This window comes from Heterodontus francisci, chromosome 3 (assembly GCF_036365525.1).
Source record: "Heterodontus francisci isolate sHetFra1 chromosome 3, sHetFra1.hap1, whole genome shotgun sequence".
Lineage (NCBI taxonomy): Eukaryota > Metazoa > Chordata > Chondrichthyes > Heterodontiformes > Heterodontidae > Heterodontus > Heterodontus francisci.
Window position 1 is genome coordinate 168,962,600 of NC_090373.1, and position 27,694 is coordinate 168,990,293.

The following is a 27,694-nucleotide window of genomic DNA, read 5'->3' on the forward strand; positions in this document are numbered from 1 at the left end:
GTATCATCAGCAAACTTATATACATTACTCTCTTTCTTCATGTAAGTCATTAATATAGATTGTAAGTAGCTGAGGGCCGCAGCACTGATTCTTGTGACACTCCACTACTCACTGCCTGCCAACTTCAAAATGCTCCAATTAATGCCCACTCTTTGCTTCCTGTCCATTAACCAATCCTCTATTCATGCTAATATATTACCCCCAACTCCATGAGCCTTTATCTTGCCTATGAACCTTTTGTGTGTCACCTTTATCGAATGCCTTTTGGAAATCCAGGTATATGACATCTACTGGCTCCCCTTTATCTATCCTACTAGTTATATCCTCAAAAAAACTCTAATAAATTTGTCAAACAGGATTTCCCTTTAGTAAAACCATGTTGACTTGTTCTACTCATACTTTGCTTTACTAAGTGCATTGTTAAGACTCCTTAATAATAGGTTTCAGCATTTTCCTAATGACTGATGTTAGGCTAACTGGCCTGTAGTCCACTGTCTTCTCCCTCCTTTCTTGAAAAGCAGTGCAACATTTGCCAGCTTACGATCTGGTGGGACCGTTCCCAAAATAAGGAATTTTGGAAAATCATAGTTGCAGAGATGGTGGTTGTACTAGCTATCTCTTTTAGAAGCCTAGGGTATAGGACATCAAGTCCTGGGGATTTGTCAAAGTTAGTCCCTTCAGTTTCCAATGCTTTTTCTCTGTTGATATTAGTTTCCTTAATTTCTTCACTTTTTAGACCTGGTATGAAACTTGTACCTGTCTTCACGGTAGAAGACCGACACAAAATATTTGTTTAGTGCCTCTGCTATTTCCTCATTCCCCATGATAATTTCTCCAGTCTCTGTTTCTGAGGGACCAAAGTTTACTTTAGCTACTCTCTTCCTTTTTATATATCTGTAAAAGCTCTTACAATTTGTTTTTATATTATTGGCTAGTTCACCCTTTTCCTTTTTTTAAATCAACTTTTTGGTGGCCCTTTGTTGGTTTCTCTAATCCTCAGACTTTCTGCTGTTTTTTTGCAACATTGAAAGCCTCCTCTTTTAATCTAATACCATCATTAACTTCCTGAGTGAGTCACGGATGGGTCTTTCTTGCTGAGTTTTTGTTTTTCAGTGGAATGTATTTTTGTTGAACATGTTGAATTGTTTCTTCAAAGGTTTCCCACTGTTCATTTACTGCCATAACTATTATTCATTTACCCAATTTACCTTAGCCAGTTCTTTCCTCATAGCTATGTAATTGGTTTTAAGTTTAAGATTCTTATTTGTGATTGGAGTATATCACTTTCAAACTTAACATGGAATTCAATGGTATTATGATCATTTACTATGACATTACTAATTAACCCTGCTTCATTACACAATACTAGACCTAAGAATGCTTTATTCTGAGTCTGTTACACAATGTATTGCTCCAAGAAACTGTCCCAAAAACATTCAACAAACTCATTTTCTAGACCACTCTTGCCAATTTCATAGTCCCAGTCTATATGAAGATTAAATTCCCCACAATTATTACATTGCCTTTGTTACAAGCTCTGTCTAACGGTATAACTACTGTTGGGGGAGTGGGGGGGGGGGGGGAGCGCTATAAACTACCCCCCCCCAGTGTTTTCTGATTCTTGCTATTCTTAATTTCCACCCATACTGATTCTACTTCGTGATCCTCTCACTAATGTCCTTATGTCATCCTTTACTATCAGGGCTACCCCTCTTCCTATGCCATTCTGTCTTTCCTAAATATTGTGTACCCTGGAATATTAATTTCCCAACCTTGATCACCTTGTAATCATGTTTCTGTGATGGTGATTAGATCTAAATCATTTACCTCTATTTGTGCCACTAGTTATCTATCTTATTACATATTAAGGGAGCTGGTGGTCTGTTGGTAATGTCACTGGACTAGTAATCCAGAGGCCCAGGCACATGCCCGCATGGATTCAGATCTCACCACAGCAGCTGGTGGAATTTAAATTCAATTAATTAATAAATTAAATCTGGAATTGAAAGCTAGTTTCAATAATGGTGCCATGAAACTATCATCAATTGTCATACAAACCCATCTGTTTCACTAATGTCCTTGAGGGAAGGAAATCTGCTGCCCTTATCTGGTCTGGCCTACTTGTGACTCCAGACCCATGGCAATGTGGTTGACTCTTAACTACCCTCTGAAATGGCCCAGCAAGCCACTCCATTCAAAGGGCAATTAGGGATGGGCACCAAGCACTGGCTTTGCCAGTGACGCCCACGTCCCATGAAAGAATAAAAAAAAGATGCTTTGTACATTCAGGTGAAGAACTTTTAATTTCATTTTTTTTACTTCTATTTCCTCCAATGACCTTATTCGCTGATGAACAATTTTTGTTTTGTTAAACTCTGACCCTTTCTGTCCCATTCTGCTTGTCTTTACCCGCAACACTATACTGTTTTGTTGCCTCGACCTTTCTCTTTGGATTTCTAAATCTCACTTTGCCTGAACCCTACCCCCTCTTTCCCCCACCACTCTTGCCCCCCCCCCCCCCCACCATTAGTTAAGAACCTCTATGGTTATCTTCTGGTGCACTCTTAAGTTTGTATGCTCTGTCCCTTCCTGCCACACTCTGGTAATCATTACCCTTATTGCGATCTTGATCTCTTGCCTTCTCCTCTCTTTTTAAATTATCGCATCTTTCCTCACTTGATCCTTGGCCCCCCCCCCCCCCAATACTATTTATTTTAACACCCTCTGTGCCATCCAAGTTATGACTCACCAGAACACTGGTCCCAGCACAGTTCAGGTGAAGACCTGCCAACAATACAGCTCCCACTTTCCCCAGTACTCCTGCCAGTGCCCGATGAATCAAAACCTATTTCTCCCACACCAATCTTTGAGCCACACGTTTAACTCTAACTCTGATCTTATTTACCTGACACCAATTTGCTTGTGACTCAGGTAATAACCCAGAGATTATCACCTTTTGAGGCTCTGCTTTTTAATGTAGCCCCTAACAGAGGATTAATTATTTATTGAACAATACACCTTATCCTGAAATTGTTGAAACTGCATCCACTCATGCATTTGCTCGCGTGTGCACAGACACACCACGCATACAAGACGAGACAGATAGAGAGAAAAAGGGGGAAATGGTTTTCAAGTGAGGTAGGGTTTCGGGGTTCTCAATAAACCTGTTAAATTCTCTCGGAAGTCAAGCTCTCGGTTGAAAGTTCAGTTTGAGGACAGAGGATCACTTCTAATTCACTGCTGTATTAGTTGGAAATACAGAGTTTGTAGCAGGGTGCCTCCCTTCTGGCTTGCTGGATTTTCCCCCACTCTTAGCTGTACAAGCATTTTGGTAATGCTTCTTTCTGGGTCTCTCTCTCTCTCTCTGCCTCTGCATCGAGGGCTGCCTGTTTAAGGTAAAAGTTTGTTTCATCAGATCCTGGTAGGAGACGCTTTGGTCTCTTCCCCATGGTGATCACACAGTGGTCCAGGATGAGAATAATCTGGCTATGATGTTTCCACTTCATACCTTTTTTGTTTCAGTAGAACCCATTCAATTCAGGAATGTTTCAGGATGGGAGTGATTGACACTTCTCAACCTGGTTAGGCATCCTTTTGTTCTAAACAAATAGTGTGGCAATGTTCGAATATACATGCGGCCATCTTTTACAGCATTCTCCATTTTTTTGTTTAAAAAGTCCATTTTTTATAACTCTTCAGTTTTTGAGTTTGTGGTTTTTCATCATCGCACTGCTTCCCCAGGTGAAAATTGGATTTAGAATTTTGTTTTCTCAACAGATTAGTGAATACGGGGAACAGATTCCCAACAAAAGCAGTTCGTACAATGTTGAATAATTTTAAAAGAATCTGGATAAATGCGAGTTTACAGATATGAGATCAGATATTCCAAGTGCTGCTAGAATGATGTGAAAAGCAACATGCCACGTTGAGTTAAAAAACTTTGGAATGTACAGAACCATAAAATACTATTTTGGTCTGGCTGGCCTTATGATTCAAAAACAGTTTGTTTTTCACTAAAGGTCTGTCCAACTGACTCTTAAAATTATCAGCCTTGATTGCATGTCGAGATAGTCTATCCAAATATTCATCACCCTCTTTTTTTTCTCATGGAAAGTGGACATCAACATCCCCTCTTTTTTTGGTTGTGCATGGCCTGCTTATTCTAGTATGCGGTACCTTTTAAATTTTTTTGAGCGGCTACGCTTTGCTGTATCTTAAAGGGGTTGACTTGTGAGCGGCCTACACGGTAACTTCTGGGTTGCTGTGGAGCTGTGCACACGTGCAGCTTAGAGGGAATGTTGAGTGTCACTGGCAAGGCCAGCATTTATTGCCCATCCCTAATTGTTCTTGTGGTGGTGGTAAGCAGCCTTCTTGAACCACTACAGTCCTTGTAGTGGAGGTACTTCCAAAGTGCTGTTAGATAGGGAGTTCTGCGATTTTGACCCAGTGAATGATGAAATGGCGATATTTCCAAGTCAGAATTGTAAATGACTTGGAGGGGAGCTTGCATGTGGTGTTGTTCCCATGTGTCTCTTGCCCTTGTCCTTCCAGGTGGTAAGAGGTCTCGGGTTGGGAAGGTGCTGTCAAAGAAGCCTTTGTGAGTTTCTGCAGTGCATCTTGTTGATAGTATACCCCGCTGCCACAGTACATTGGTGGTGAAGGGAATGAATGTTTAAGATGGTAGTTGGGGTGCCGATCAAGAGGTCCTTGCCCATGTGCAGAAAGACCTGGACAGCATTCAGGCTTGGGCTGATAAATGGCAACACTTGCACATCACAAGTGCCAGGCGGTGACCATCTCCAGCAAGAGAGAATCTAACCATGTCCCTTTGATATTCAATGGCATTACCATCGCCGAATCCCCTACCATCAACAACCTGGGGTCACCATTTACCAGAAACTTAATTGGATTAGCCACATAAATACTATGGCTACAAGAGCAGGTGAAAGGCTAGGAATTCTGTAACTCACCTCCTGACTCCCCAAAGCCTTTCCATCATCTATAGGGTACAAATCAGGAGTGTGACACAATACTCTCCACTTGACTGGATGAATGCAGCTTCAACAACATCCAGAAAGCGAATGGAACTGAACACTCTGCAATCATCAGTGAACATCCCCACTTCTGGCCTTATGACCAAGGGAAGGTAATTGAAGCAGCTGAAGATGTTTGGGCCTAGGACACTGCCCTGAGGAACTCTAGCAGTGATGTCCTGGGCTCAGATGATTGGCCTGTAACAACCACAGACATCTTCCTTTGCACTGGGTATGACTCTAACCAGTGTAGAGTTTTACCCCAATTCACATTGACTTCAGTTTTATTAGTGCCCCATGATTCTACCTTTGTTCGCATGCTACCTTGATGTTACTGGCAGTCCTCACTTCTGGAATTTAACTCTTTTTGCCCATGTTTGGACCAAGGCTGTACTGAGGTCTGGAGCCAAGTGGCCCTGGCAGAACCCAAACTGTGTCTTGGTGTATAAGTGCCACTTAATAGCACTGGCAGTGATATTTTCTGTCACTTTGCTGATCGAGAGTGGACTGATGGGGTGGTAATTGGCCAGATTGGATTTGTCCTGCCTTTTGTGGACAGGACGTAACTAGGTTATTTTCCACTCCAGATGCCAGTGCTGTAGCTATACTGGAACAGCTTGGCTCAAGGTGTGGCTCATTCTGGAGTACAAGTCTTCAACATCTGGGGTGTATATCTGAGCTATTCATTCATCATCTGCTGAGCTTCATTCAGTGGTCCTTGTTCATCTGGCTGTGCTAATCAGTATCTCGGGGTTCAACTTGTTGATGCTTTAAAGATCTTGAATACCTCCTCTCCGCCTTCTCGAGCGCAACAAAGACTTGGCCAATTTGCATACTTCAAGGTCTCCAGCAAATATGCGAAAATGACTAGCTAATCTGTTTCAGTGCTGTTGTTTGAGAAATAAATATTTCCCTGAACTCTCCGCCTTGTCTTCGAATAGTGACGTGGGATCTTTTATGTTTGCCCGAGAGGTCAGTGTCTCATCCGAAAGACACCACCTCCATCAGTGGAGTGTCAGCTTACATTATGTGCTCAAGTCTCTGGAGTGGGACTTGAACCGACAACCCGCTGACTCAAGTGAGAATCCTACCACAGAGCCACGGCCAATGCCTAGCTTAACTTGTGGAGTAAACAGTGAAGAGTGCCATTTGTAGTCCAATGCTACAATTTCTGGAAAATCCACTTTGAACTCATACTCTGCCAAAGAGTTCATCTGCACCACTCTGCCATTATCATATCATTGAATCGTTGAATGGTTACAGCACAGATGGAGGACATTCAGCCTGTCACAGCCATGCTGGCTCTCTACAAGAACAACTCGCCTACTCCCACTTCTTATAGCTCTGCAATTAATTTCTCTTTAGATAATTGTGCAACTCTCTTTTGAAAGCCTCGATTGAATCTGCCTCCCGCACACATTCAGGCAGTGCGTTCCAGATCTTAACCATTCACTGCCTAAAGGTTTTTCCTTGTCATCGCCACAGTTACTTTTGTCATTCCTGTTGAGTAGGTGAACTGGTTTTTACCTGCTTTTTTCAATTTCCCTTGGCAAATATTTGCTATTGTTTTCTTCTAAATGCTCACTTGGGTCATAGAGTTATACAGCACCGAAACAGGCCCTTTGGCCCATCATGTCTGTGCCAGCCATCAAGCACGCATCTATTCTAATCCCATTTTCCAGCACTTGGCCCGTAGCCTTGTATGCTACGGTGTTTTCAAGTGCTCATCTAAATACTACTTAAATGTTGAGGTTTCCTGCCTCTACCACCCCTTCAGGCAGCGTGTTCTAGATTCCAACCACCCTCTGGGTGAAAAATATTTTCCTCAAATCCCTCTAAACCACCTGCCCCTTACCTTAAATCTATGCCCCTGGTTATTGACCGCTCTGCTAAGGGAAAAAGTCTCTTCCTATCTATGCCCCTCATAATTTTGTATACCTCAATCATGTCCCCCCACTCCCCCATCCTTCTCTGTTCTAAGGAAAACAACTCTAGCCTTTTCAGTCTCTCTTCATAGCTGAAATGCTCCGTCCCAGGCAACAACCTCTCCAGGGCAATCACATCCTTCCTATAATGTGGTGCCCAGAATTGTACACAGTACTCCAGTTGTGGCCTAACTAGCGTTTTATACAGCTCCATCATAATCTCCCTGCTCTTTTATATTCTGTGCCTCGGCTAATAAAGGCAAGTATCCCATATGCCTTCCTAACCACCTTATCTACCTGTGCTGCTGCCTTCAGTGATCTATGGACAAGTACACCAAGGTCCCTCTGACCTTCTGCACTTCCTAGGGTCCTACCATCCATTGTATGTTCCCTTGCCTTGTTAGTCCTCCCAAATTGCATCACCTCACACTTCTCAGGATTAAATTCCATTTGCCACTGCTCTGCCCATCTTACCAGCCCATCCATAATCATCCTGTAATCTAAGGCTTTCCTCCTCACTATTTATGACACCACCAATTTTCATGTTATCTGCGAACTTACTGATCATACCTCCTATATACATGTCACAGGGCGGCGCAGTGGTTAGCACCGCAGCCTCACAGCTCCAGCGACCCGGGTTCGATTCTGGGTACTGCCTGTGTGGAGTTTGCAAGTTCTCCCTGTGGCCGCGTGGGTTTTCGCCAGGTGCTCCGGTTTCCTCCCACAGCCAAAGACTTGCAGGTTGACAGGTAAATTGGCCATTATAAATTGCCCCTAGTATAGGTAGGTGGTAGGGGAATATAGGGACAGGTGGGGATGTGGCAGGAATGTGGGATTAGTGTAGGATTAGTATAAATGGGTGGTTGATGGTCGGCACAGACTCAGTGGGCCAAAGGGCCTGTTTCAGTGCTGTATCTCTAAATAAATAAATAAATCATTAATGTACGCTACAAACAGCAAGGTCCCAGCACCGATCCCTGTGATACACCTGTGGGTCCTTAACGATCAACAACATTCTCCTTTTTGGATGGAAACCAGCACAGAAAAGCGAAAAAAAAAATAGGTGGTTTCAGCTTATCTCTCGGTTTACACGCCACATCTGCCATTGTTGCTGTTGAACAAAAACGGAAAGCATCCTTCAGTGTGGATTCATAGTGAAGCCTTTATCCCACTGGGCACACCAGGAACTCAAAAGATTTTTAAAAAGGCAAATAGGCCTTAAAATAAAATGATAATTTCACAGAATGCTATCGATTGGATTGATTCGGTTCTTTTTCAAAAAGTTCTAAGTACCAGAGATGGAACAATGCAACATATCTAATTTTCCTTAAATTAATAAACACCCTGTACTTAACGTCACATAACTATTATTTTTCTGGGCATTGTGGCCTAGGCTAAGCCTCTTTTCAATGTGAAGATTTATTCTGTTTCGAGATGTCTCCCACTAAGATGGCCAGCTGATTTTCCAATGACAGCTCTATTCTTGCTATAGTGACAGTATTTTTTTTGTGAACTTCCATTCAGCGATGGTTGTGGCGATACTTAACAAGGAAACTAGGCCTGGTCAGCATGTTACTGGAAACTTTCACACCTGCGATACAAATGATTTCTTCGCTGAGTTGATGTGTAACTTGCTGTGCCACCACATTTTTCTCCCTCTAACTGTATTATATCAAAGTTAAGGACACATCATCCTGCTTAGTGAATAGAAACAAAGGCCACAAAGAGAGAACTTCTCTATATAGCCTTTGAATTTATTACAGAGTATATGCTTTATCTATTTATGTAAGGCTGACATTTGAATTAAAGAGCATTAAGTATGTTCCAGGCATACCAGTGCCATAATAGATAAAATGGCCTTCAGAATAAAAGGTACTGCGTCCTGTTGAGGCAGAGCTACCCATGTTTGCAGATAAGCCTCCTTATCTGTATTCCTGGAAAAGTTAAACCTATCATCCTTTAACATCATCACTGTGACATTTATTTTTCAGATAAAATAGGTAATAAAGTATGTGGCTCCATAAAAATAAAATAAAAATAAAAAATAATATTCACTATGCACTGCTGTGTAGATACTTTAATCTAACCATGGTTAAAATTACATTCTGGCCCTCCAGCGTCAAGACTGCTGCTGCTTTCCATGTTGAGTATATGATAACCAGGGCAGACCATGGTGTGTTGAATGAGATTTTGTTTATTTTTGTGTTTGGAGTTGAGGAGTTATCTGTATTGATTTATACATTTCCCGAGTACCTGTTGAAAAGCTATTATTAAAATACAGCACCCATCACGTTTAAGACAGCTGTGTAAAAAATTATTACATTTTTAATAAATTAAATATTTGCCTAGTATGCAGCACACTAATTATGGTAAATCCTGATAAACAACATTAAATTTAAAATGGGCATTGTCTTCTGTTCATGTTATAAACAGAAACTATATATCTGCGATTGATTCTGGACAATGATTCAGATGAAATAAAACACTAGCATGGATCAAGTAATTCTTATCCAAGTCATAAGACGAGATTCCTACTTCAATGCAGTGGTTAGCATCGCAGCCTCACAGCTCCAGCGACCCGGGTTCAATTCTGGGTACTGCCTGTGTGGAGTTTGCAAGTTCTCCCTGTGTCTGCGTGGGTTTCCTCCGGTGCTCCGGTTTCCTCCCACATGCCAAAGACTTGCAGGTTGATGGGTAAATTGGCCATTATAAATTGCCCCTAGTATAATAGATAGCTTGTAGGGAAATATAGGGACAGGTAGGGATGTGGTAGGAATATGGAATTAGTGTAGGATTAGTATAAATGGGTGGTTGATGGTCGGTACAGACTCGGTGGGCTGAAGGGCCTGTTTCAGTGCTGTATCTCTAAACTAAAACTAAACATAACTTTTAACAGGTGGTTTTTATTTGCATTTTGGCTTGTGAATGCTGGCAGGTCCTGCCAATGCTGACATTGAGTGTTATTGCACTCTGTGTGGTTGGTGTATGATGATCATACCAAAGGAGCCACTATGACATGGTTGTTGTGAGATTATCAAGAGATAATTAGTTAATTGTTAGGAAGTGTTATGCATAATATTTCTTTTGGTCCTAATTTGTTCTTTGAAGTTGGCAAAGCTGCATTTTTGACCTCTCTTTGGCCTCCTTCTGTGCTGTAATGAGTCTATTCGGCCCATCATTTCCATTCTGGATCTCTATAGAGTAATCCAGTCAGCCCCATTCCCCCACTCTTTCCACGTTGCCTGCAGGTTTATTTCCTTCAAGTGCCCATCCAATTTCCCTTTGAAATCATTAATTGTCTCCGCTTCCACCAGCCTTGTAGGCAGCGAGTTCCAGGTCATTATCACTCATTGCTTAAAACGTTCTTCCTCATATCTCCCTGCACCTCTTGTCTAACGCCTTAGATTTGTGACCCCTAATACCATCAGCCAATGGGGACTGTGTTTCTTGGGCTAAAGTGGCCCTGAATAGTAAATTGGATAACACTTGAGAGGACATTGAGAGTCCACTGCATAACATGGACCTGCCGTGACTTATATTAGCCAGACCGGTTGGAGGTGGCATATTCTCTAACCTGAAGGAAATTAGTGAACCTGTTGGGTTTTTGCCACAATCTGGCTGCTATTGTCATTTTTCTGCAGCTAGCCTATAAATTGCCAAATTGTTTTGGAATTCACAACTTGAGATGGTTTCATTTGAACACTCGGGGCTGAATTTTACGCCGCCCCAGCAGGGCGGATGGTGGCGTAAAATTGAGCGGCAGGCTCCGGGAAGCCTACCCGCCCCGCTTCTGCCTCCAGACAAGTTTACGGCAGGAGGCTGGGAAACGGCCCGCCCGCCCAAGGCCAATCAAGGCCCTTAAGTGACCCGCCTCCACGGGTATTTTACCCGTGACAAGCGGGTGTTCTGGGGACGTGAAAGGCCGCTCAGCGATAGCCAGCCTTTCCGCGTCCCGGGGGTGGGTGGCTGATGGCAGTCGGGCACAGGGTGCCTGATTGAGGGCCGCCCCCACCTCCCAACCCACCCCTGGGACCCAAGATGCCCCCCCCCCCAAACGACCACTCCAACCTCACCAGGGAAGGACTGATACCGCTGGTGAGGCAAGCCCCTACTTGCCTACCCTCCTTGATCTATGGCACCGGCTGGGCTGCAGTCCCAGCAGTGGCCACCGCTCCCGGTGGCGCTGCTGGGACTAAGAGCTGCTGGCCCACTGATTGGCCGGCAGCTCACTGAGGCGGGACCTCCTCCCTCAAGTGGGTTGAAGTCCTGTCTCAGGACAATTGAAGCCTGGAGACCCATAAAATATGGGACGGATCCCCGGGCTAGGCAGAAGCGGGTTCACCACCGACTTTCATGTCGGAGTCTGACTCCCGTCCATCCACCGTAAAATTCCGGCCCCGGCCTCTGCTAGTCTAATAGCATAACTGTTATACAAAACACCCATTCACTTTATTCTTTGCTGGTTATGTATGGTTTTTTTTCCTCCAACTGGTCTTTTTATATTTTAATCATTCAACTCTTATAAATCAGCAACCCTTCTTCCCAATCACACTGCACTAAAAATGAGACCACTGTTGGACTATTCCTTACTATGTACACCTGAAATAATTTTGGAGACATAATTGACAAATCATTTACCATTTCCTTTTTTAAAAATAAAACAAACTTCCCCATTCTACTTTCCAATCACTTTATCTCCTTCCCTGCCCCATGTAAAATTAACAGGTTTGGCCCCAGGTACACCCTCTCGCTAGACAACTGCACCCACCTACACTCCTGTACTCCAGCAATCAGGCCCAATATGAAATTTTCATGCAGATTCCTTTGATGACTCAGCCCCTCACTTTGATGCTGGTTCCAACCATTCTCTGCTCTCACATTCACTCTTTTGTGTACCTGCGTTACAGTAGAGAGTGAAGTGATAGAGTAAAATGGAAAAGATGGTATGTAACTGAAAGATAGATCAACAGAAGCATGAGGACAGATTAACATTTTAGAAAAAGGGGGAGGTTAACAGACATGGGGAGAGAAAGCAAGAGAGTAGCAGCCATTGGAATAGTGTAGCTGAGTGAAAGGCTGAATAACAGAGAGAAGAACACAGCGAAAGTAGTTAATAAGGCAAAGGGGAAAACTACAGCAGCAGGCCCAAACCTCTTGAGAAAGCCGCACTGAGGTGGACAAATGAGTCACTCTGGGAGTGAAGTCTCACTTAGTGCCCAAGAATTTACCATCTAGAAAGCACAAATGCTCCACAGGCAGCACACTGGAACGAGCCCAATGTTAGCCTTGCAGGCTCAAAACATGTTCCCAAGAATTTTCAGTCTTCAAATGTGTCCTGGCTGATCCCGAGGGGTAGCTGTGAGACCTCGATTGAAAGCAAACAGCAATACGAACTCATTTCAGATAATGTACACAATGCTGTGCCCTGTGCTCCAAACAACACAATGAACAGTGCAGAAGACTAGGCGAATGGTAAATTATCAAGGATAAAATGTATGTAGTCAGGCAGTAGTGAAAAAAGCATGCCTTTAAAGTGGAATAGAAAGTTCATGAATAAGTTAAATATTCTTAATACTGACCAAATCTGCATTCTCTTTATGATGCAAACAGGGCAATGGAACTGACTAAATTGTTCTACAGAGAGCTGGCACGGACTCATTTGGCCAAATGGCACCCTCCTCTGCTGTTATGACTCTGACTTTTGAATACAAATCTGAAACAATCATTCTCTGGTACCAATTTTTCAAATAACCCCATTGAAAAAAAGCCTCTCAGTGGCCAGTGAGAATTTCGACTTTTGGTAGAGAAGTCTCATGTATATGCTTACAAAAAAATCTTTATTTTAAAATCCTTAAAGCTGGTGTTTCGAAAAAGCCTTAAATTTATTGTGCCTTGCATTAAATTAAGATAATGCTGGTGTTAAGTTAACCGTAACTTGAATTTCTTTCAAATACATTTTGTACCAGTAAAAGGAAAATATCAAATTACTTAAGTACTTTTGCAAATAAATCTTGGATTTGTTTATTGCCAATTTCATGCTTATTCTGAAATAAAACTAATCTTTTTATCTGCAGTGTCTAGCCTCCTGGTTCTTGCCTTCATTCCGAACTGGATCCACTTCTGTAGAAGCAGTGGTGTGAGATAGTATTGCAGTGTTTTTTCAGCTTCTCTTGATATACTGCTGCTTGCAGGAAACTGTGCTGAACTTCTATAAATTTGGGAAGCTGCACAACATAAATAACTCGGTGTCATTTTCTTGTAGGCATTACTCAGTGAGGCCTGTTCATTGTGCTGTGTTGTGAGTACATTTGAGGTCATTGATATGTAAAGCTTGGACGTGTTGCTAATTTTGCTTCCTATGCCAACTCTTTTCCTGCCTTTTATATAAATATATTGAAATGTTAAAATAGGGAGCAAGAATAAAACAGACAAGGTGAGATATAAAACAAGCATCAATAGGTCCAGGATTCAGATAATAGGCCAAATAGGTATCTAAAATCAGTGGTACATCACTGATCTGAATAATCAGACACTGGAAGTGTTTTTTTACAGAATCTAACTGAATAGAAGATATTTCTTGTGCTAAATGCTACATCAGGTTCTTTGAGTATGTGCAATATCAGCACCTGGCAAAGAAATTCTCAGGAAACTGGTGAGGGAGAATGCTCTTAAATCCAGCATAATTACTGCATGTTGCTATTTTTCCAATAAATAGCCCTTGTGAGCTCCTCTTGGCCTACATGGAAACCATTAAAATTTTGAAAACTCCTACCTTATGCAACTTGGCCAGTTGTCTAGTTGTCCTTTTGAGGTTCGTTTGTATTTATATTTGGGCTATAAATCCTGTCCCATGGCTTCTCAGTATTTACCCTCTTTATAGTCACTAGTTTGTCATTTTGTTGCTGTCATGTTTTTGTCTCTAAAACCTGTTTTGTTTCCTCTTTGTAGGTAGTATATATGTGAACACTGCTGGGAAGTGGACTGGCTGCCCTTTTCCTTACTGCATCTCGGTCATGCAGACTGCACTGTCCACATCCACACCACTCCCTTTTGTATTCCATCAGTATAGGTACAGCAGCTTCTTCAACAAATGTAAGTTTGTTTTCCTGACACTTAAAGTTTTAATTTCTATGACATTTAATATTTCCATTTCCTGTCTTAGAATATTCAGTGTTTAAAAGCTGCAGGCTGATTTTTCTGCTGCACTTTTGCAAAAGTGTGTGTGTGTTTTTACGACCAGGTGAAAAATGTGTCTAGGGATCGATTACTGTTTTCACCCGGTCTTACTGTAACAGGGTTTAATTTTAAACACACTGTGTTTTGAGCTCCCCTTTTTGTGAATCCTTGTTCACAGTTTTCCAATTATAAGACAAAGAAACCAATTCATGCAGGCATTCTCAGGTTTAAAGAAGAAAGATTAAATTTTATTAAAACTTAAAATCTAACACTGTTCATGCCTACAGATATATGTCGCGCCCACACTAGCGTGCACACGGGATGTAAACATGCAGATAGGGACAGAAAAGTGAAGAAAATATAGTAAAGAGGGGTTTGAGGCAGTTTCAGAAGAGTTTCTTGTTTACAGTGCTTCGAGCTCTTTTTGTAAGTAGTCTTGCTTTTTGTTGGGGCCCAGTAGTCGTCTTAAAACCTTGTTCACGTAAGAAACTTATCTTTGAGTTTCACGTGTTTTCACAAGATTCAGCTCCGTGGGAAGGAGATGGAAGCAGGCAGACATGAGAGGAGGTAATTCTTGCTTCAGTTCCAGGAGCGATCTTTACTCCATGAGCACGCGGCTTTGTCTTAGTTCAAAATCCTTTGTTGGAAGTTCAAATTCTCTGCAACAGCCAGTTAGTCGTGTTACTAAAACTGGCCTGACCACTTCTGTGTATTGGGGAAGCCACGACTGGGTCCCCATTGTTCCAACGCTTCGAGTACTATGCAAATGTCCTTCCAGTCAGGGCTTGCAATATTAAGTTTTAATGTTCATGTGGCGAAATAATGTGAGCCTCAGTTTTGGTATGTGGGGGCGTTTGCCTGATAGTGTGTTGAGAGGTAAAATGGTCTTTCATTAGTTAACTGTGCAGCTCTTGAAAATAGCATTATCAGGTGAAGCTGAAACACAGGAGCTCTGCATGCAAAAGTAAAAATATTGTAGCCGCAGTTCATGCTGGCCAACCTGACCTGATCTGATTTATGCCGTGCTACCACTCAGCGTGCACAATAGTTTGATCATCATGTTGAATCATAAATTGTTAATACTGGAGGCTTTTCAATTTGATTATGCCATCTGTGCTGTATGCCACCACCAGCGTTCTGTGTCTTTGAGAAGCGAGGAGAAAAAATATAACATATCACCAAGAATAAGATTCTTTTTTCTCTTTAACCCTTTAGGATACATTTTATCGTGCCCAAAAATACTTTTGAGTTAGCAGTTTTGGATTTATTCAAAGTATGCAATTGTTGTCTCTTGGAAATTTGGGTTTGTCGTAGATTGCTATTGGTTTAAGTGGCATTACCTGTTCCCTTGAAGGGTCTAAACAGCTTGTTTTTGAGAGTTGACGTGCACTGTCTTTTATCTACATGCATCAACATAACCTGAGGACATGACATTTAGCTTTTACTTCATTCCACAGTAAGGTGAGATACAGAATAGCACGTATGATCAGAGTCACTTAATTCAATCGATATAACTTATATTCAAGTAATGAAAGGAAAATATATAAAATATATTAAAAAAAATAAAAAAGCACATGCTGCTTTCCCACATTGCTGGGTCATTGAATGTAGCCTAAACGAAAGGTTTTTTGACTATCATTCAGCATTTCTTAACTATTTTGCCTCGGTGAAGGTCCTCATAGCTTTCCCCTTAAAAGATTGCTTTCTTTTGTAGCCTTGTGAATTCAAAGTTTCCTTGAACAGAAAGTTAGGTCAATTCAGGGTCTTCGAGTTGCCGAGCATAGCAGTCAATCAAGGCTGTTAGGATGTCTTCCCACCCCTTCACCCTGAAATTAGCTTATTGCAAAGCTGGAGAAACGGATCTCATATATTTAAACTCCTGTGGTGGAAATGTTTGCTGGAAAGTATTTTAAAGAACCATCATTGTTTGAGGCCATCTAGCTAGATGCTTTTGATTCACATCCAGTAGAGCTGTCCCGAGAAACTTTAAAGGAATCTTTTTAATTTAGCACATTTCAAAAAAAAAAACTCCTATCTAGATCCTTTCCATGGAAAAATGCCTGTAATTAAACTTTGGTGGTTGAATTGTATGCTGTTTAGCATTATGGTTTTGAGGAGCATGTGACAAGAAAATATATTGTTAGGTTAGCCACTACCTTCTGGGCTCCAAGATGTATCAGCAACCTCTTCAGTCACTGATATACAAATTGTAGACGTGAGGGAATATTCACCTTCAGAGTTAAGAAAATTCCTAATATTATTTGTGGAATTTATTTTGGTGTATGTGTATTTAAAGTGCATGCGTAACCTAGTTGTCAGTCAAAGGGCACAGCTTGGGGTTTGTATTCCTCCAGTAGAAATAACACAATTTTCAGGAGTTCTTACATTAGGACATTCTAAGCATGTGAAAATCAGGTGTCAAAATTCTTAGGCTACACCCAGAATTTTTCTCGTGCTTAGCAACAAGGCCTACTCCCATAAGTGAATTCAACTCCCAATGAACCAAAGTGTCAAATTATATACACCAGTTTGATAATGTTCCTGTGAAATGCCTTGGAATGTTTTACTATGTTAAAGGTGCTATATAAATGCAGGTTGTTGTAAATCAAACCAAATTATCTTTACTGTAATTAGCTCATTGGAAATGACATGCACTCTCTTGTATCCTTCCAGTCCATGGATAATAGCGCATTCACTTTACCAGATCAAATGGCTATAGTCAATGAACCAGGGTTTATCAAAAGTAAGAATTAAATAGTATCAAAAGATCCATTCCAAAAATTATGCTAGATTGCAACAGATAACTTACCACTCCTCAGTCTACAAAATGTTGAAACAGATGCTGTGTTAACTCTAGCAGCAATACAGAATACAGAACAGCATCCACAATACAAAACTTATACATGAGGTTGAGTTTGTGCCCTGGAGTCTTCAGATGCTCAGCACAGAAGGGACTAAAATACACTAGTACAGCAAGAACTGCTGTGTTGGTCAAAAGCTGTCAAATACCTCTCACTTTCAATAAATGCCATCAAAACAACCTAACATGCCAATCACAAAATTGGCATGTTAGAAATTTAGCAAATTTCTTTTTCTTTGCTCTCTCAAAGGTAATAATGGAGACCGCTGAATTGCTGAAGTCACCTTATTTTGGACGGAGGGGAAACTGATTGAATTCAGACCTTTTCTGCTGTTACTGCAGCTTGTCTTTGAGTTGGTTTGTTTCTTGCTGGATTTTTCAAAGTGTGGCTTCTCTTTAATTTTTCTTGTTGATGACTGGCTGTGACTTCTTGCAGCGAGATGTGTCTCTAGCACAGGCTGCACCTAAAACTGTTATAATGTCAAGTCCAGGCAGGTTGAATAAGGGATCTCCTGGGTCCTAAAGCTAGACTCTTTTCAAGTTGCTGTCCCATCTGACCTCTCCTCCATTTTGACAATCAGGACACAGAAGTACAAATTTAAAACATATTATATAAAATAGCGATTGACACTAATACTCAAATGCACAACATAATTCATAAGGGGATTCGCATCCATTCGTGTAAAAGATTCTATGGCATTATTCAAAGAGCAGGGAAGTTCTCTCAGTACCCTCGCAGTAATATTTAGCCTTCATCCAACATCATTAAACCATATTATCTGATCATTTATGTTTGTGCTATTTGTGGGACCTTGCTGTGAACAAATTGGTTAACATATTTTCCTATATTCCAACAGAGTACATTTCAAAAGTGCTATATAAATGCAAGTTAATTCTTTCCCTTTCTATTTCAGCTTTCCTCTTCTAAACTTGGCTTCTACTTTTTAGAGTTTGTGGTAATCTTGAACACATTATCACAGTTCAATTCATCTATTCCCTTAGCAATGTTGAATACTTGAAAAATATCACCCTCATTGTTTTTATCCAGAGTTATGAAGAGCTTTTCAAACTCTTTTCATAACTCAGGTGCCTTAGCTCCCTATCAGTTTGGTTGTCCAGTTCTGCCCTGCCTCCTATAGCTGGCTATCCTTTCTGAAGCACAGCAGTCAGAATTATACATGGTACTGCAGGTATAGTTCTACCTACAATATATGTAGACTCATTATCCCTCTGACTTTGCATCTCAACGACTGGTTTGCTTTCCTTACTGCTGCTCTATACTGTGCTTTTATTTTCAGTGAGGTAGCTAACACCCCTCAAATCCTTTCCTGTAGCCAACAGCCAATTAATTGATATTCTTACTGTTTATTTCCCTTGCTCAGTCTCATTCCCCTTCATTTGTCTATATTAAATTCCATGGATACCGTAGTGCAGTCTTTGTTACTGGACTAGTAATCCGAAAGCCTAAACCAATATTTCAGATCTCATCATTTCTAGTTTGAGAGTTTGAATTCAGGATTTTAAAAAAAACCCAGAAAAACTAGTATCAGTAAAAGTGACCATGAAGCTGCCAGATTGCCATTTAAAAAAAAAATAAAACTGGTTTAATAATGTCCTTTTGGGGAAGGAAACTGCCAAACTTCCCTGGTCTAGTCTATATGTGACTCCAGTTCCACACCAATATGGTTGACTTTTTAACTGCCCCAGCAAGCCACTTAGTATCAAACTGCTACAAAGGAATGGGCAACTAGATATGGATTATAAATATTGGCCATGTCAGTGACACCCACAAATGAGTTGATTTAAAAGGAATTGTCACTCAACAGTCCATCTTCCCAATTGATCCAAATTTCTTCATGTTTGACTTCCTTATTGTTTGAAATCCTTTCCCTCTGCTTACCCATTTGGAAAGGGGCAGGGAATTTGACAGATCCTATTCTTCATTGTCCTAAAGTATCTTCATCCCAAATAAGTTCAAGATGGCCGTCCTTCCTGCTGATGCAGAAATTTGACTGGTCAGAGTACTTCCATGCTTGCCAGCTAGTCGCTTTTCAGCAGATCTTTCTGTCCTGAAATTTATGGAAGTCGCTGTTAGCTCAAATCTTTTATTAAGTAGGGGTCAGCTTTCACATCGTGCAGTATACTTTCTCCTTCACTGGGGAGATCCACACAGTGAGTTTTGACAATGAAAGTGCATTGGGCCTTTGGTGGGGGAAGGAGAAATACATGCATTTCTCTGCCATTTGAGCTGACTGACTCACTATATATTTTTTCCTAATTGTGTTTCTTACAATTTGTTGACAATCCCAGAATATTCTAACACAGCTATAGTTTCAATATAAACTGAATAATTTTATTGCCCCTGCATTCTTGGTGGCCTTCCATGATTTATGAACTGCAAACCTATAGCCTGCAGAAATATTTTTCCCAAAGATATTCGCTGGACTGTGTTAAAATATAAATGAACAATATTTCGAAACTCTTAAGTTATGAGTTTTTTGGACATATTAAATGAATTATTAGAAATTGCTATATTGAGGAAATGGATTCTGGCCTGAAAAATGTTCATTCTCTTTATGAAAAACTATATTGCTATCCTGGGAGGCATTTGATTTGCATCTGCAACTCAGGTCTCTTATTCTGTGTCTTGCCTCATCCTCTATCTTTTCTGAAAGACTTCATCAGAATTCAGAAAAAATACCGATATTGAATTATGATACACTATTCTAAAGGACGCACTTCAGGGTGTTCAACCCTTCACAACACACAAGGTATTTGGATGGATCTGAACAAAATACAACTGTGGAGGTATTAACTCTTTTCAGTGCTATTTAAAAAAAAAAAATTCGGCTTTCTATATAAGCACAATTTCTATCCAGTGTAGCAATGGACAAAATTATCTATTTTATTCCAAGCTTTCTATCTGTAAGAATACATGATTTTGAATAGCAAGATCCTAGAACCAGAGATGACTGGCTTTTAAATCGTATTCCAGGCCCATATAGAGGAGCGCTGTGTTTTAACTATCTGTAATAATTTTATAATAAACAAAAATATTCAAAGAAAATTAAATTAAACTTTTTTAAATTACCAGTGATTTTTCTCCCAAGTTGCTTGTGGCAGTGTCCAGGAGATTAATCTTTAATTATTGGAGACTCCAAGGTAATCTGGAGGGTTGGCAACCGTATGTGAAAGCAATTTAGAAAGGAGGGACAGGAAGAGGCAGAGAGCCAGTTACAGAAAAGAGATGTAATTTTTTTCTGTTTGTCTGTGATTAATGCCACAAGGGATTATTTCTATATCTATTTCCATAAAAGTTTTTAAAACATCCATTATATTCCAGGCTACACCATGCGTTTAGTATGAAACAGCAACAAATTTCAAATGAGCAATTTTGTTTTGGTGAAGTGTGCACAAAGAGAAATTATTTGAGTTTCCAGCTATTTCCTAATGCTTTTTCTGACAGTTTGTTGAGGAAATGAGGAGAGATGTCAAGTAACTGCTAATACAAAAAAACTTCCAATAGCCAATAATTTGTCTCTAACTTCTGGAAGGGGTAGGATTGTTGGCACACACAGGCCCAGCAGCCCAATGCAACCACTTCAGGGTTGGTTTGGATGAATGTCAGTAGCTTCAAAATGGGTTCACTGAGCTTTCTCACTGCCGACACAGCCACATAGGAGTGGGGTGAGTGCGACGTTAATGAAAGTGCTTGCCTTTCAAAAAGCTGCAAGCAGAAACAGCTGATCTCCCAATAGGGAATAAAACAATCTGAGATATCGGGGGGGAAAAATTCAACTCGTGGCTGCCTGCTTTTCTGCCAGAAAATTGCCATTAGACTTAATTTACTAGTGACCTGCCACTTTTGAACTGTGCCGGAATTGCACTGGATTCCATATTGGTTCTGGTGACTTTGTCTGAAACAGACTATTAGGCTCCTTACAAATGTAAATTTGGGTTTGACGCTGGCTATAGGGCAGTGAATGAATATGAAATTCAAGTACAAATGGGTGCAGCTAACAGCGTAGATTCTCCACCTAGTTGTTCCAGGTGTTAAACACGCTAACCAGCAATCCGTAAAAGGGCTGCTGGAGGCTGTTCAAAAGAAGGCGGAGGAAGCTTTTAGTTCTTATTGAGAGTCTAGACTAGTAGCTTCTCCTGGGCCCATAAAACAGATTTCAGCCCGTTATTGCCGTGTTTGAGGCCATCCACCCAGATTCAATCTGCCGGTTGTCACAGCTTAGGAGCTGGCTGATTTTCCACCCTCCCAGAGTGGCCCTTTCTTGTTGAGATCTGTCTCAAGAACCCACAGTACTGCAGATCACAATTGGTTGTGGAAAGGAGCACTACTGGGAATGGGAGTCTAAGCCTGCCTGCCCCCAATTCCGAACTGGTAGTGTTACCTTACTCTGTTGGAGCTTGGTGCTGGGAGCAGAAGAGATCAGCTCATGGTTAGAGCAACTTGTCCAATGGGTCAAATGCAGTTTGTCAACCTGTGGCACATAAGCCATGGATTGGGTAGCCCTATTTTATGGTATGAAGCTTTACACCTGTGCTTGAAGCCATGCTTTCAGTTATACATACAACCATACTAAATTGACCAGAGGGAAAAGACCAGCTGGTCAATCAAGCTTGTCCCACACACCATGATGGAATGAGCATCTTGATCAAACACGCTAACCATCCCACCCCTGTCCTGCAAGCATGCAATCACCTGGGAGAGACAAAAAGCAGAGTAAAAGCACAGTGTCAATAAGGGAAAAGTGCTGTGGCGCACTCTTTCTTCTTTGCCCTCAGGCGATTTAAGCCAGGCCAGGAGACCACATGAACTAAACGTTATCCATAAAGATGCTTATCTTCTCTGATGCAATCTCTGACAGAGTCAAGAACAGGTCCAGTTCTCTCTTGAAGGCAATGCAGAGAGTCAGCATCCACCACGACAGCCAACAATGTATTCCACAGGCTCACTACTCTCTGGGAAAAGAAGAACTGCCTAACATTCAGTCTGTTCCTACTCTTGTAAAGTTTAAACTTGTGTCCCCTGGTCCTCCCCAATATGTTAAACTGGAATAATATCTTAATAGGTGTGCCATCCAGCCTTCTAATTATTTTATAGACCTCTATCAGGTCGCAGCCATGAGAGTACAATTTGTTACTTTTTAGAAACATGAATAGAACTGTGGAAAAATGAAACATTTTGTATATGATATTGACTGCTTTATGATGAATATTGCTACTTTGACAAAGTATGATACCTCGTAAAGTCTCCACTTATTTTATTTCCCTTAATGCCGTCCATGATGAAAAGGTGTTGATGAATTCATCCATTTCAAGGCATATGGTCTGTCTTTATCCTTTCATCTGTCAAAGCAGACACTGAGCTATTTCTGTCCTAAGCCCTTTAATGCCTGGAGCACTGTTTTGCATATCGCTGCATAGAAATTTCTGCATCAAGGAAAGCATTAGGACATCAACAAAGATATAATGGCAGAATTTTACTTGTAAGATTCTAACCTAGAACTCTAGCAGTAGAGTATGCCAGTTTCAAATGCTGATATTGTGGCTTTGTTCACTTGGGAATTGTTTTTATCTCGACAGTGACAGCAGATGAATTATGGCGGGGTGTACTCGCAGAATTTGGTGCTGGAGCACGAAAGGGCAGAGGTAAACGAACTAAGAGGAAGATGAAGAAAGATTTGAACAGGGGACAGATGATCGGTGAAGGTAAGTAACTGTACCATTTCACCTCAACTGCACAGTGCCATGGTAAACCTCTGGAACTTGTGCTGATAACAAGGGTGCAGATCCACATTCTGGGACGATTGGCACAGTGCATTGAAGTACCAGTATCCAATTTTTCCCAGGTGGCATCGAGCTTTTGTCTTAAATGTTTAAAAAAGAATAACTTGGTAAGCCATTCCTATTCGTTGCGGATGAATAATATTTGCACAGTTAATTTTAGAAGAGCGTTGACAATTCCATGTGCTCTTAGCAGATGGTGGTCGTAGAATGTGTCACAGACTGGCCAGTGTTAAATAAAACTAATCTCTTTACATTGTTATTTATTCTTTTTCAATAAGCAAACAATTCCATCCAAAGACATAAGTTAGGAGTGAGGAGTCGAAGGTACATAGAGGAACTGGAAGGCTAGTTAGTTGGTCATTGGTTAAAGTGAAGGAAGAGCAGGTATGAGAGAAATGGAAATGGAGTTGTGTAGTCCTGACAGTTTTGCAATTTGAATGATTTGTACCCCTCCTAGAGAATGTAATTTCCAGAGGGAACATAGTGTGAAAGTATGTCTTGAAGTTCCTGTGTTCACACTGTTCCTGTTGATCTATAGATGTTATTAAACTTGGCTGAATGGAGTGTAAGTAGCTCTTTTGATTTTCTTTTAGGACGAGCTGGGTTCCTCTGGCCTGGTTTGAATGCTCCTGTTGTGAAAAGTGGAACCATTCAGTCAATCGGAAAACGTGACCAAAGCCAGCAGGAGGTGTTGCAGGCTGAAGTCCTTCGAGAACGGGAGGAATGGGACAAGAGAAGGAAGATGAAAATTAAAAGGGAAAGAGGCTGGACTGGTAACTCCTGGGGCGGCATCAGCCTGGGGCCCCCAGACCCTGGCCCTAATGGAGGTAAGAGAAAGATGTATACTTTTTAAAAACAGTAGCAGGTATAAATACTGCCTAAATAAGGAAAGATGGTCTGTACCACTGACCAAGCCAGTTCTTCCAGTCATTCCAAACTCTGAGGTGAAGTGTTTTGGTTTAATAAATTACCCCTTCTGGCTGTCTGCTTAGGAACTACCAAACCTGGCCCCTGTTGATGGAGTTCCAGGGCTGGATTTTCCCTCCGAGGGTGGGAAGCCGAGGTCAGGACTGTTTCCAGGTGCCGAACCTGCCGGGGATGGAGAAAACAGACACACATTGTGATTTTCGCAGGGGTGACCTCTTAGTTGGCCTCGAGATAGGTACAATGTCCAATTAAGGATGGTGGGTGGCCTTTCGAAGCTAGAGGGCATTTCAGAGGCATTCCAGTTTGAAAGGAGCAGCAGGGTTTAATAGAAGGTAAGAAAGAGAGAGGGTGCTTCAAGATGAAGGTGCCCTCTCTAAAACTTCAGTTAAATGGTTTTTGCAGCCAGGCCAGCATTGGGGGATGGGGGTAGCCCCACTACAGAGAGGGCCTCTAGGCCTGCCTCTGGGAGACTGCATCCGGGCAGTTAAACTGCCCTGCCACTACAGAGAGGGCCTCTAGGCCTGCCTCTGGGAGACTGCATCCGGGCAGTTAAACTGCCCTGCCACTACAAAGAGGGCCTCTAGGCCTGCCTCTGGGAGACTGCATCCGGGCAATTAAACTGCCCTGCCACTGCCTCCAGAAAGCTGGAGGCCGACTGGAAAATTCCAGTTTTTAATTGCTCTCGATTAGGCTCTTTATGAGCCTGATTGGCTTCCCGCTGCATGCGGCTGGTAGCTCTGCCAGCCCCGATCCCACCTAGTGTAGAAGTGTAGAACATTACAGCGCAGTACAGGCCCTTCGGCCCTCGATGTTGCGCCGACCTGTGGAAACCATCTGACCTACATTATTCCATTTTCATCCATATGTCTATCCAATGACCACTTAAATGCCCTTAAAATTGGCGAGTCTACTACTGTTGCAGGCAGGGCGTTCCACGCCCCTACTACTCTCTGAGTAAAGAAACTACCTCTAACATCTGTCCTCTATATCTATCACCCCTCAACTTTAAGCTATGTCCCCTCGTGTTTGCCATCACCATCCGAGGAAAAAGACTCTCACTATCCACCCTATCTAACCCTCTGATTATCTTGTATGTCTCTATTAAGTCACCTCTCCTCCTCCTCTCTAACGAAAACAACCTCAAGTCCCTCAGCCTTTCCTCGTAGGACCTTCCCTCCATACCAGGCAACATCCTAGTAAATCTCCTCTGCACCCTTTCGAAAGCTTCCACATCCTTCCTATAATGCGGTAACCAGAACTGCACGAAATACTCCAGGTGCGGCCGCACCAGAGTTTTGTACAGCTGCAGCATGACCTCGTGGCTCCGAAACTCGATCCCTCGACTAATAAAAGCTAACACACCATATGCCTTCTTAACAGTCCTATTAACCTGAGTGGCAACTTTCAGGGATTTATGTACCTGGACACCAAGGTACTGCTCATCTACAATACCAAGAATCTTCCCATTAGCCCAGTACTCTGCATTCCTGTTACTCCTTCCAAAGTGAATCACCTCACACTTTTCCTCATTAAACTCCATTTGCCATCTCTCAGCCCAGCTCTGCAGCCTATCTATGTCCCTCTGTAACCTACAACATCCTTCGGCACTATCCACAACTCCACCGACCTTCGTGTCATCCGCAAATTTACTAACCCACCCTTCTACACCCTCATCCAGGTCATTTATAAAAATGACAAACAGCAGTGGTCCCAAAACAGATCCTTGCGGTACACCACTAGTAACTAAACTCCAGGATGAACATTTGCCATCAACCATCACCCTCTGTCTTCTTTCAGCTAGCCAATTTCTGATCCAAAGCACTAAATCACCTTCGATCCCATACTTCCGTATTTTCTGCAATAACCTACCGTGGGGAACCTTATCAAACGCCTTACTGAAATCCATATACACCACATCCACTGCTTTACCCTCATCCACCTGTTTGGTCACCTTCTCAAAAAACTCAATAAGGTTTGTGAGGCACGACCTACCCTTCACAAAACCGTGCTGACTCTAATGAACTTATTCTTTTCAAGATGATTATAAATCCTATCTCTTATAACCTTTTCCAACATTTTACCCACAACCAAAGTAAGGCTCACAGGTCTATAATTACCAGGGCTGTCTCTACTCCCCTTCTTGAACAAGGGGACAACATTTGCTATCCTCCAGTCTTCCAGCACTATTCCTGTCGACAATGACGACATAAAAATTAAGGTCAAAGGCTCTGCAATCTCCTCCCTGGCTTCCCAGAGAATCCTAGGATAAATCCCATCTGTCCCAGGGGACTTATCTATTTTCACACTTTCCAAAATTGCTAACACCTCCTCCTTGTGAACCTCAATCCCATCTAGCCTAGTAGTCTGTATCTCAGTATTCTCCTCGACAACATTTTCTTTCTCTACTGTAAATACTGACGAAAAATATTCATTTAACGCTTCCCCTATCTCCTCTGATTCCACACACAACTTCCCACTACTATCCTTTATTGGCCCTAATCTAACTCTAGTCATTCTTTTATTCCTGATATACCTATAGAAAGCCTTAGGGTTTTCCTTGATCCTATCCGCCAATGACTTCTCGTGTCCTCTCCTCGCTCTTCTTAGCTCTCCCTTTAGATCCTTCCTGGCTAGCTTGTAACTCTCAAGCGCCCTAACTGAGCCTTCACGTCTCATCCTAACATAAGCCTTCTTCTTCCTCTTGACAAGCGCTTCAACTTCTTTAGTAAACCATGGCTCCCTCGCTTGACAACTTCCTCCTTGCCTGACAGGTACATACTTATCAAGGACACGCAGTAGCTGCTCCCTGAATAAGCTCCACATTTCTATTGTGCCCATCCCCTGCAGTTTCCTTCCCCATCCTACGCATCCTAAATCTTGCCTAATCGCATCATAATTTCCTTTCCCCCAGCTATAATTCTTGCTCTGCGGTATATACCTGTCCCTGCCCATCGCTAAGGTAAACCTAACCGAATTGTGATCACTATCACCAAAGTGCTCACCTACATCTAAATCTAACACATGGCCGGGTTCATTACCCAGTACCAAATCCAATGTGGCATTGCCCCTGGTTGGCCTGTCTACATACTGTGTCAGAAAACCCTCCTGCACACACTGGACAAAAACTGACCGATCTAAAGTACTCAAACTATAGTAAAAAACCTCTACAAAAATGGTCCTGGTAGGGCCAAATATCCGGCCCCCCCCCCCCCCCCCCACTGTCAGGCTAGGTTTTTACCTTGGGTGAATGGTTCAGAGCACAATATCTACAGCTGTCGAGCCAATTTCGGGTTTCCAGTCAAATGCCATAGAGAATAGGTTTCTGTTGTTAAGTAGTTTTTGCTTGGCTTTGATTGCAATGATTGGCACTTCTGCTGCTGGTATTGTTTTGTAAGTGTAAGTAGCCAGGGCCAGTACTGAATGATGCATTTGTAATCGTGATCATTAAAGTGACTGTGTTAGGCTTAAACTAGTTGAATCAGTAATACATATTTGAAGCATGTGGAACCTGAAACCTGATTCAATGAAATGTTTGTGCTGATTTCTTAGATGGAGAACTAGAGTAAATGTTAAGGTTTGCTAGAATCATCAGCCACTTCCCTGTAGTTTACACCAGCCAAATAATTATTGATATATTTCAAGTTGAAAGGTCCACTCATTGTCTCCACACCACCTTAAGATTTCACATTTTTGTTGGCCTGTTAGCTTTTTGCCCTCCCCTCCACTCATTACTCACTTTTAGCTGAATGATTGCTTGGACGGAAATCATCAGTATTCCCCCTTCATCAATCCATTTTCTTTGCCCCTGTTTTACTTGCATGGTTTGTACTCGAGAAGCTCACCTTTTGTTGACTTTGGGGTCAAATTCTGGTCTCATTTTTTAGGCTGTCAGGACAGTATTACTAAAACAGACACACACAACATAGGAGTGCCACTCTCCATAATTTTGCTTGCAGTTTGCTGGGGTTCCT

At 41.8% G+C, this 27,694-nt stretch overlaps 1 protein-coding gene across 1 annotated transcript in view; it reads left to right on the top strand.

Moving 5' to 3' along the window:
- The window catches only part of mrps5 (mitochondrial ribosomal protein S5), a 161,486-nt gene that overhangs the window by 10,654 nt on the left and 123,138 nt on the right, over positions 1 to 27,694 (top strand). The window contains exons 2-4 of the mRNA XM_068027484.1: positions 13,907 to 14,050; positions 22,593 to 22,718; positions 23,390 to 23,623. Coding sequence (XP_067883585.1) covers positions 13,907 to 14,050; positions 22,593 to 22,718; positions 23,390 to 23,623 — 504 coding nt within the window. The remainder of the gene's footprint in view (positions 1 to 13,906; positions 14,051 to 22,592; positions 22,719 to 23,389; positions 23,624 to 27,694) is intronic.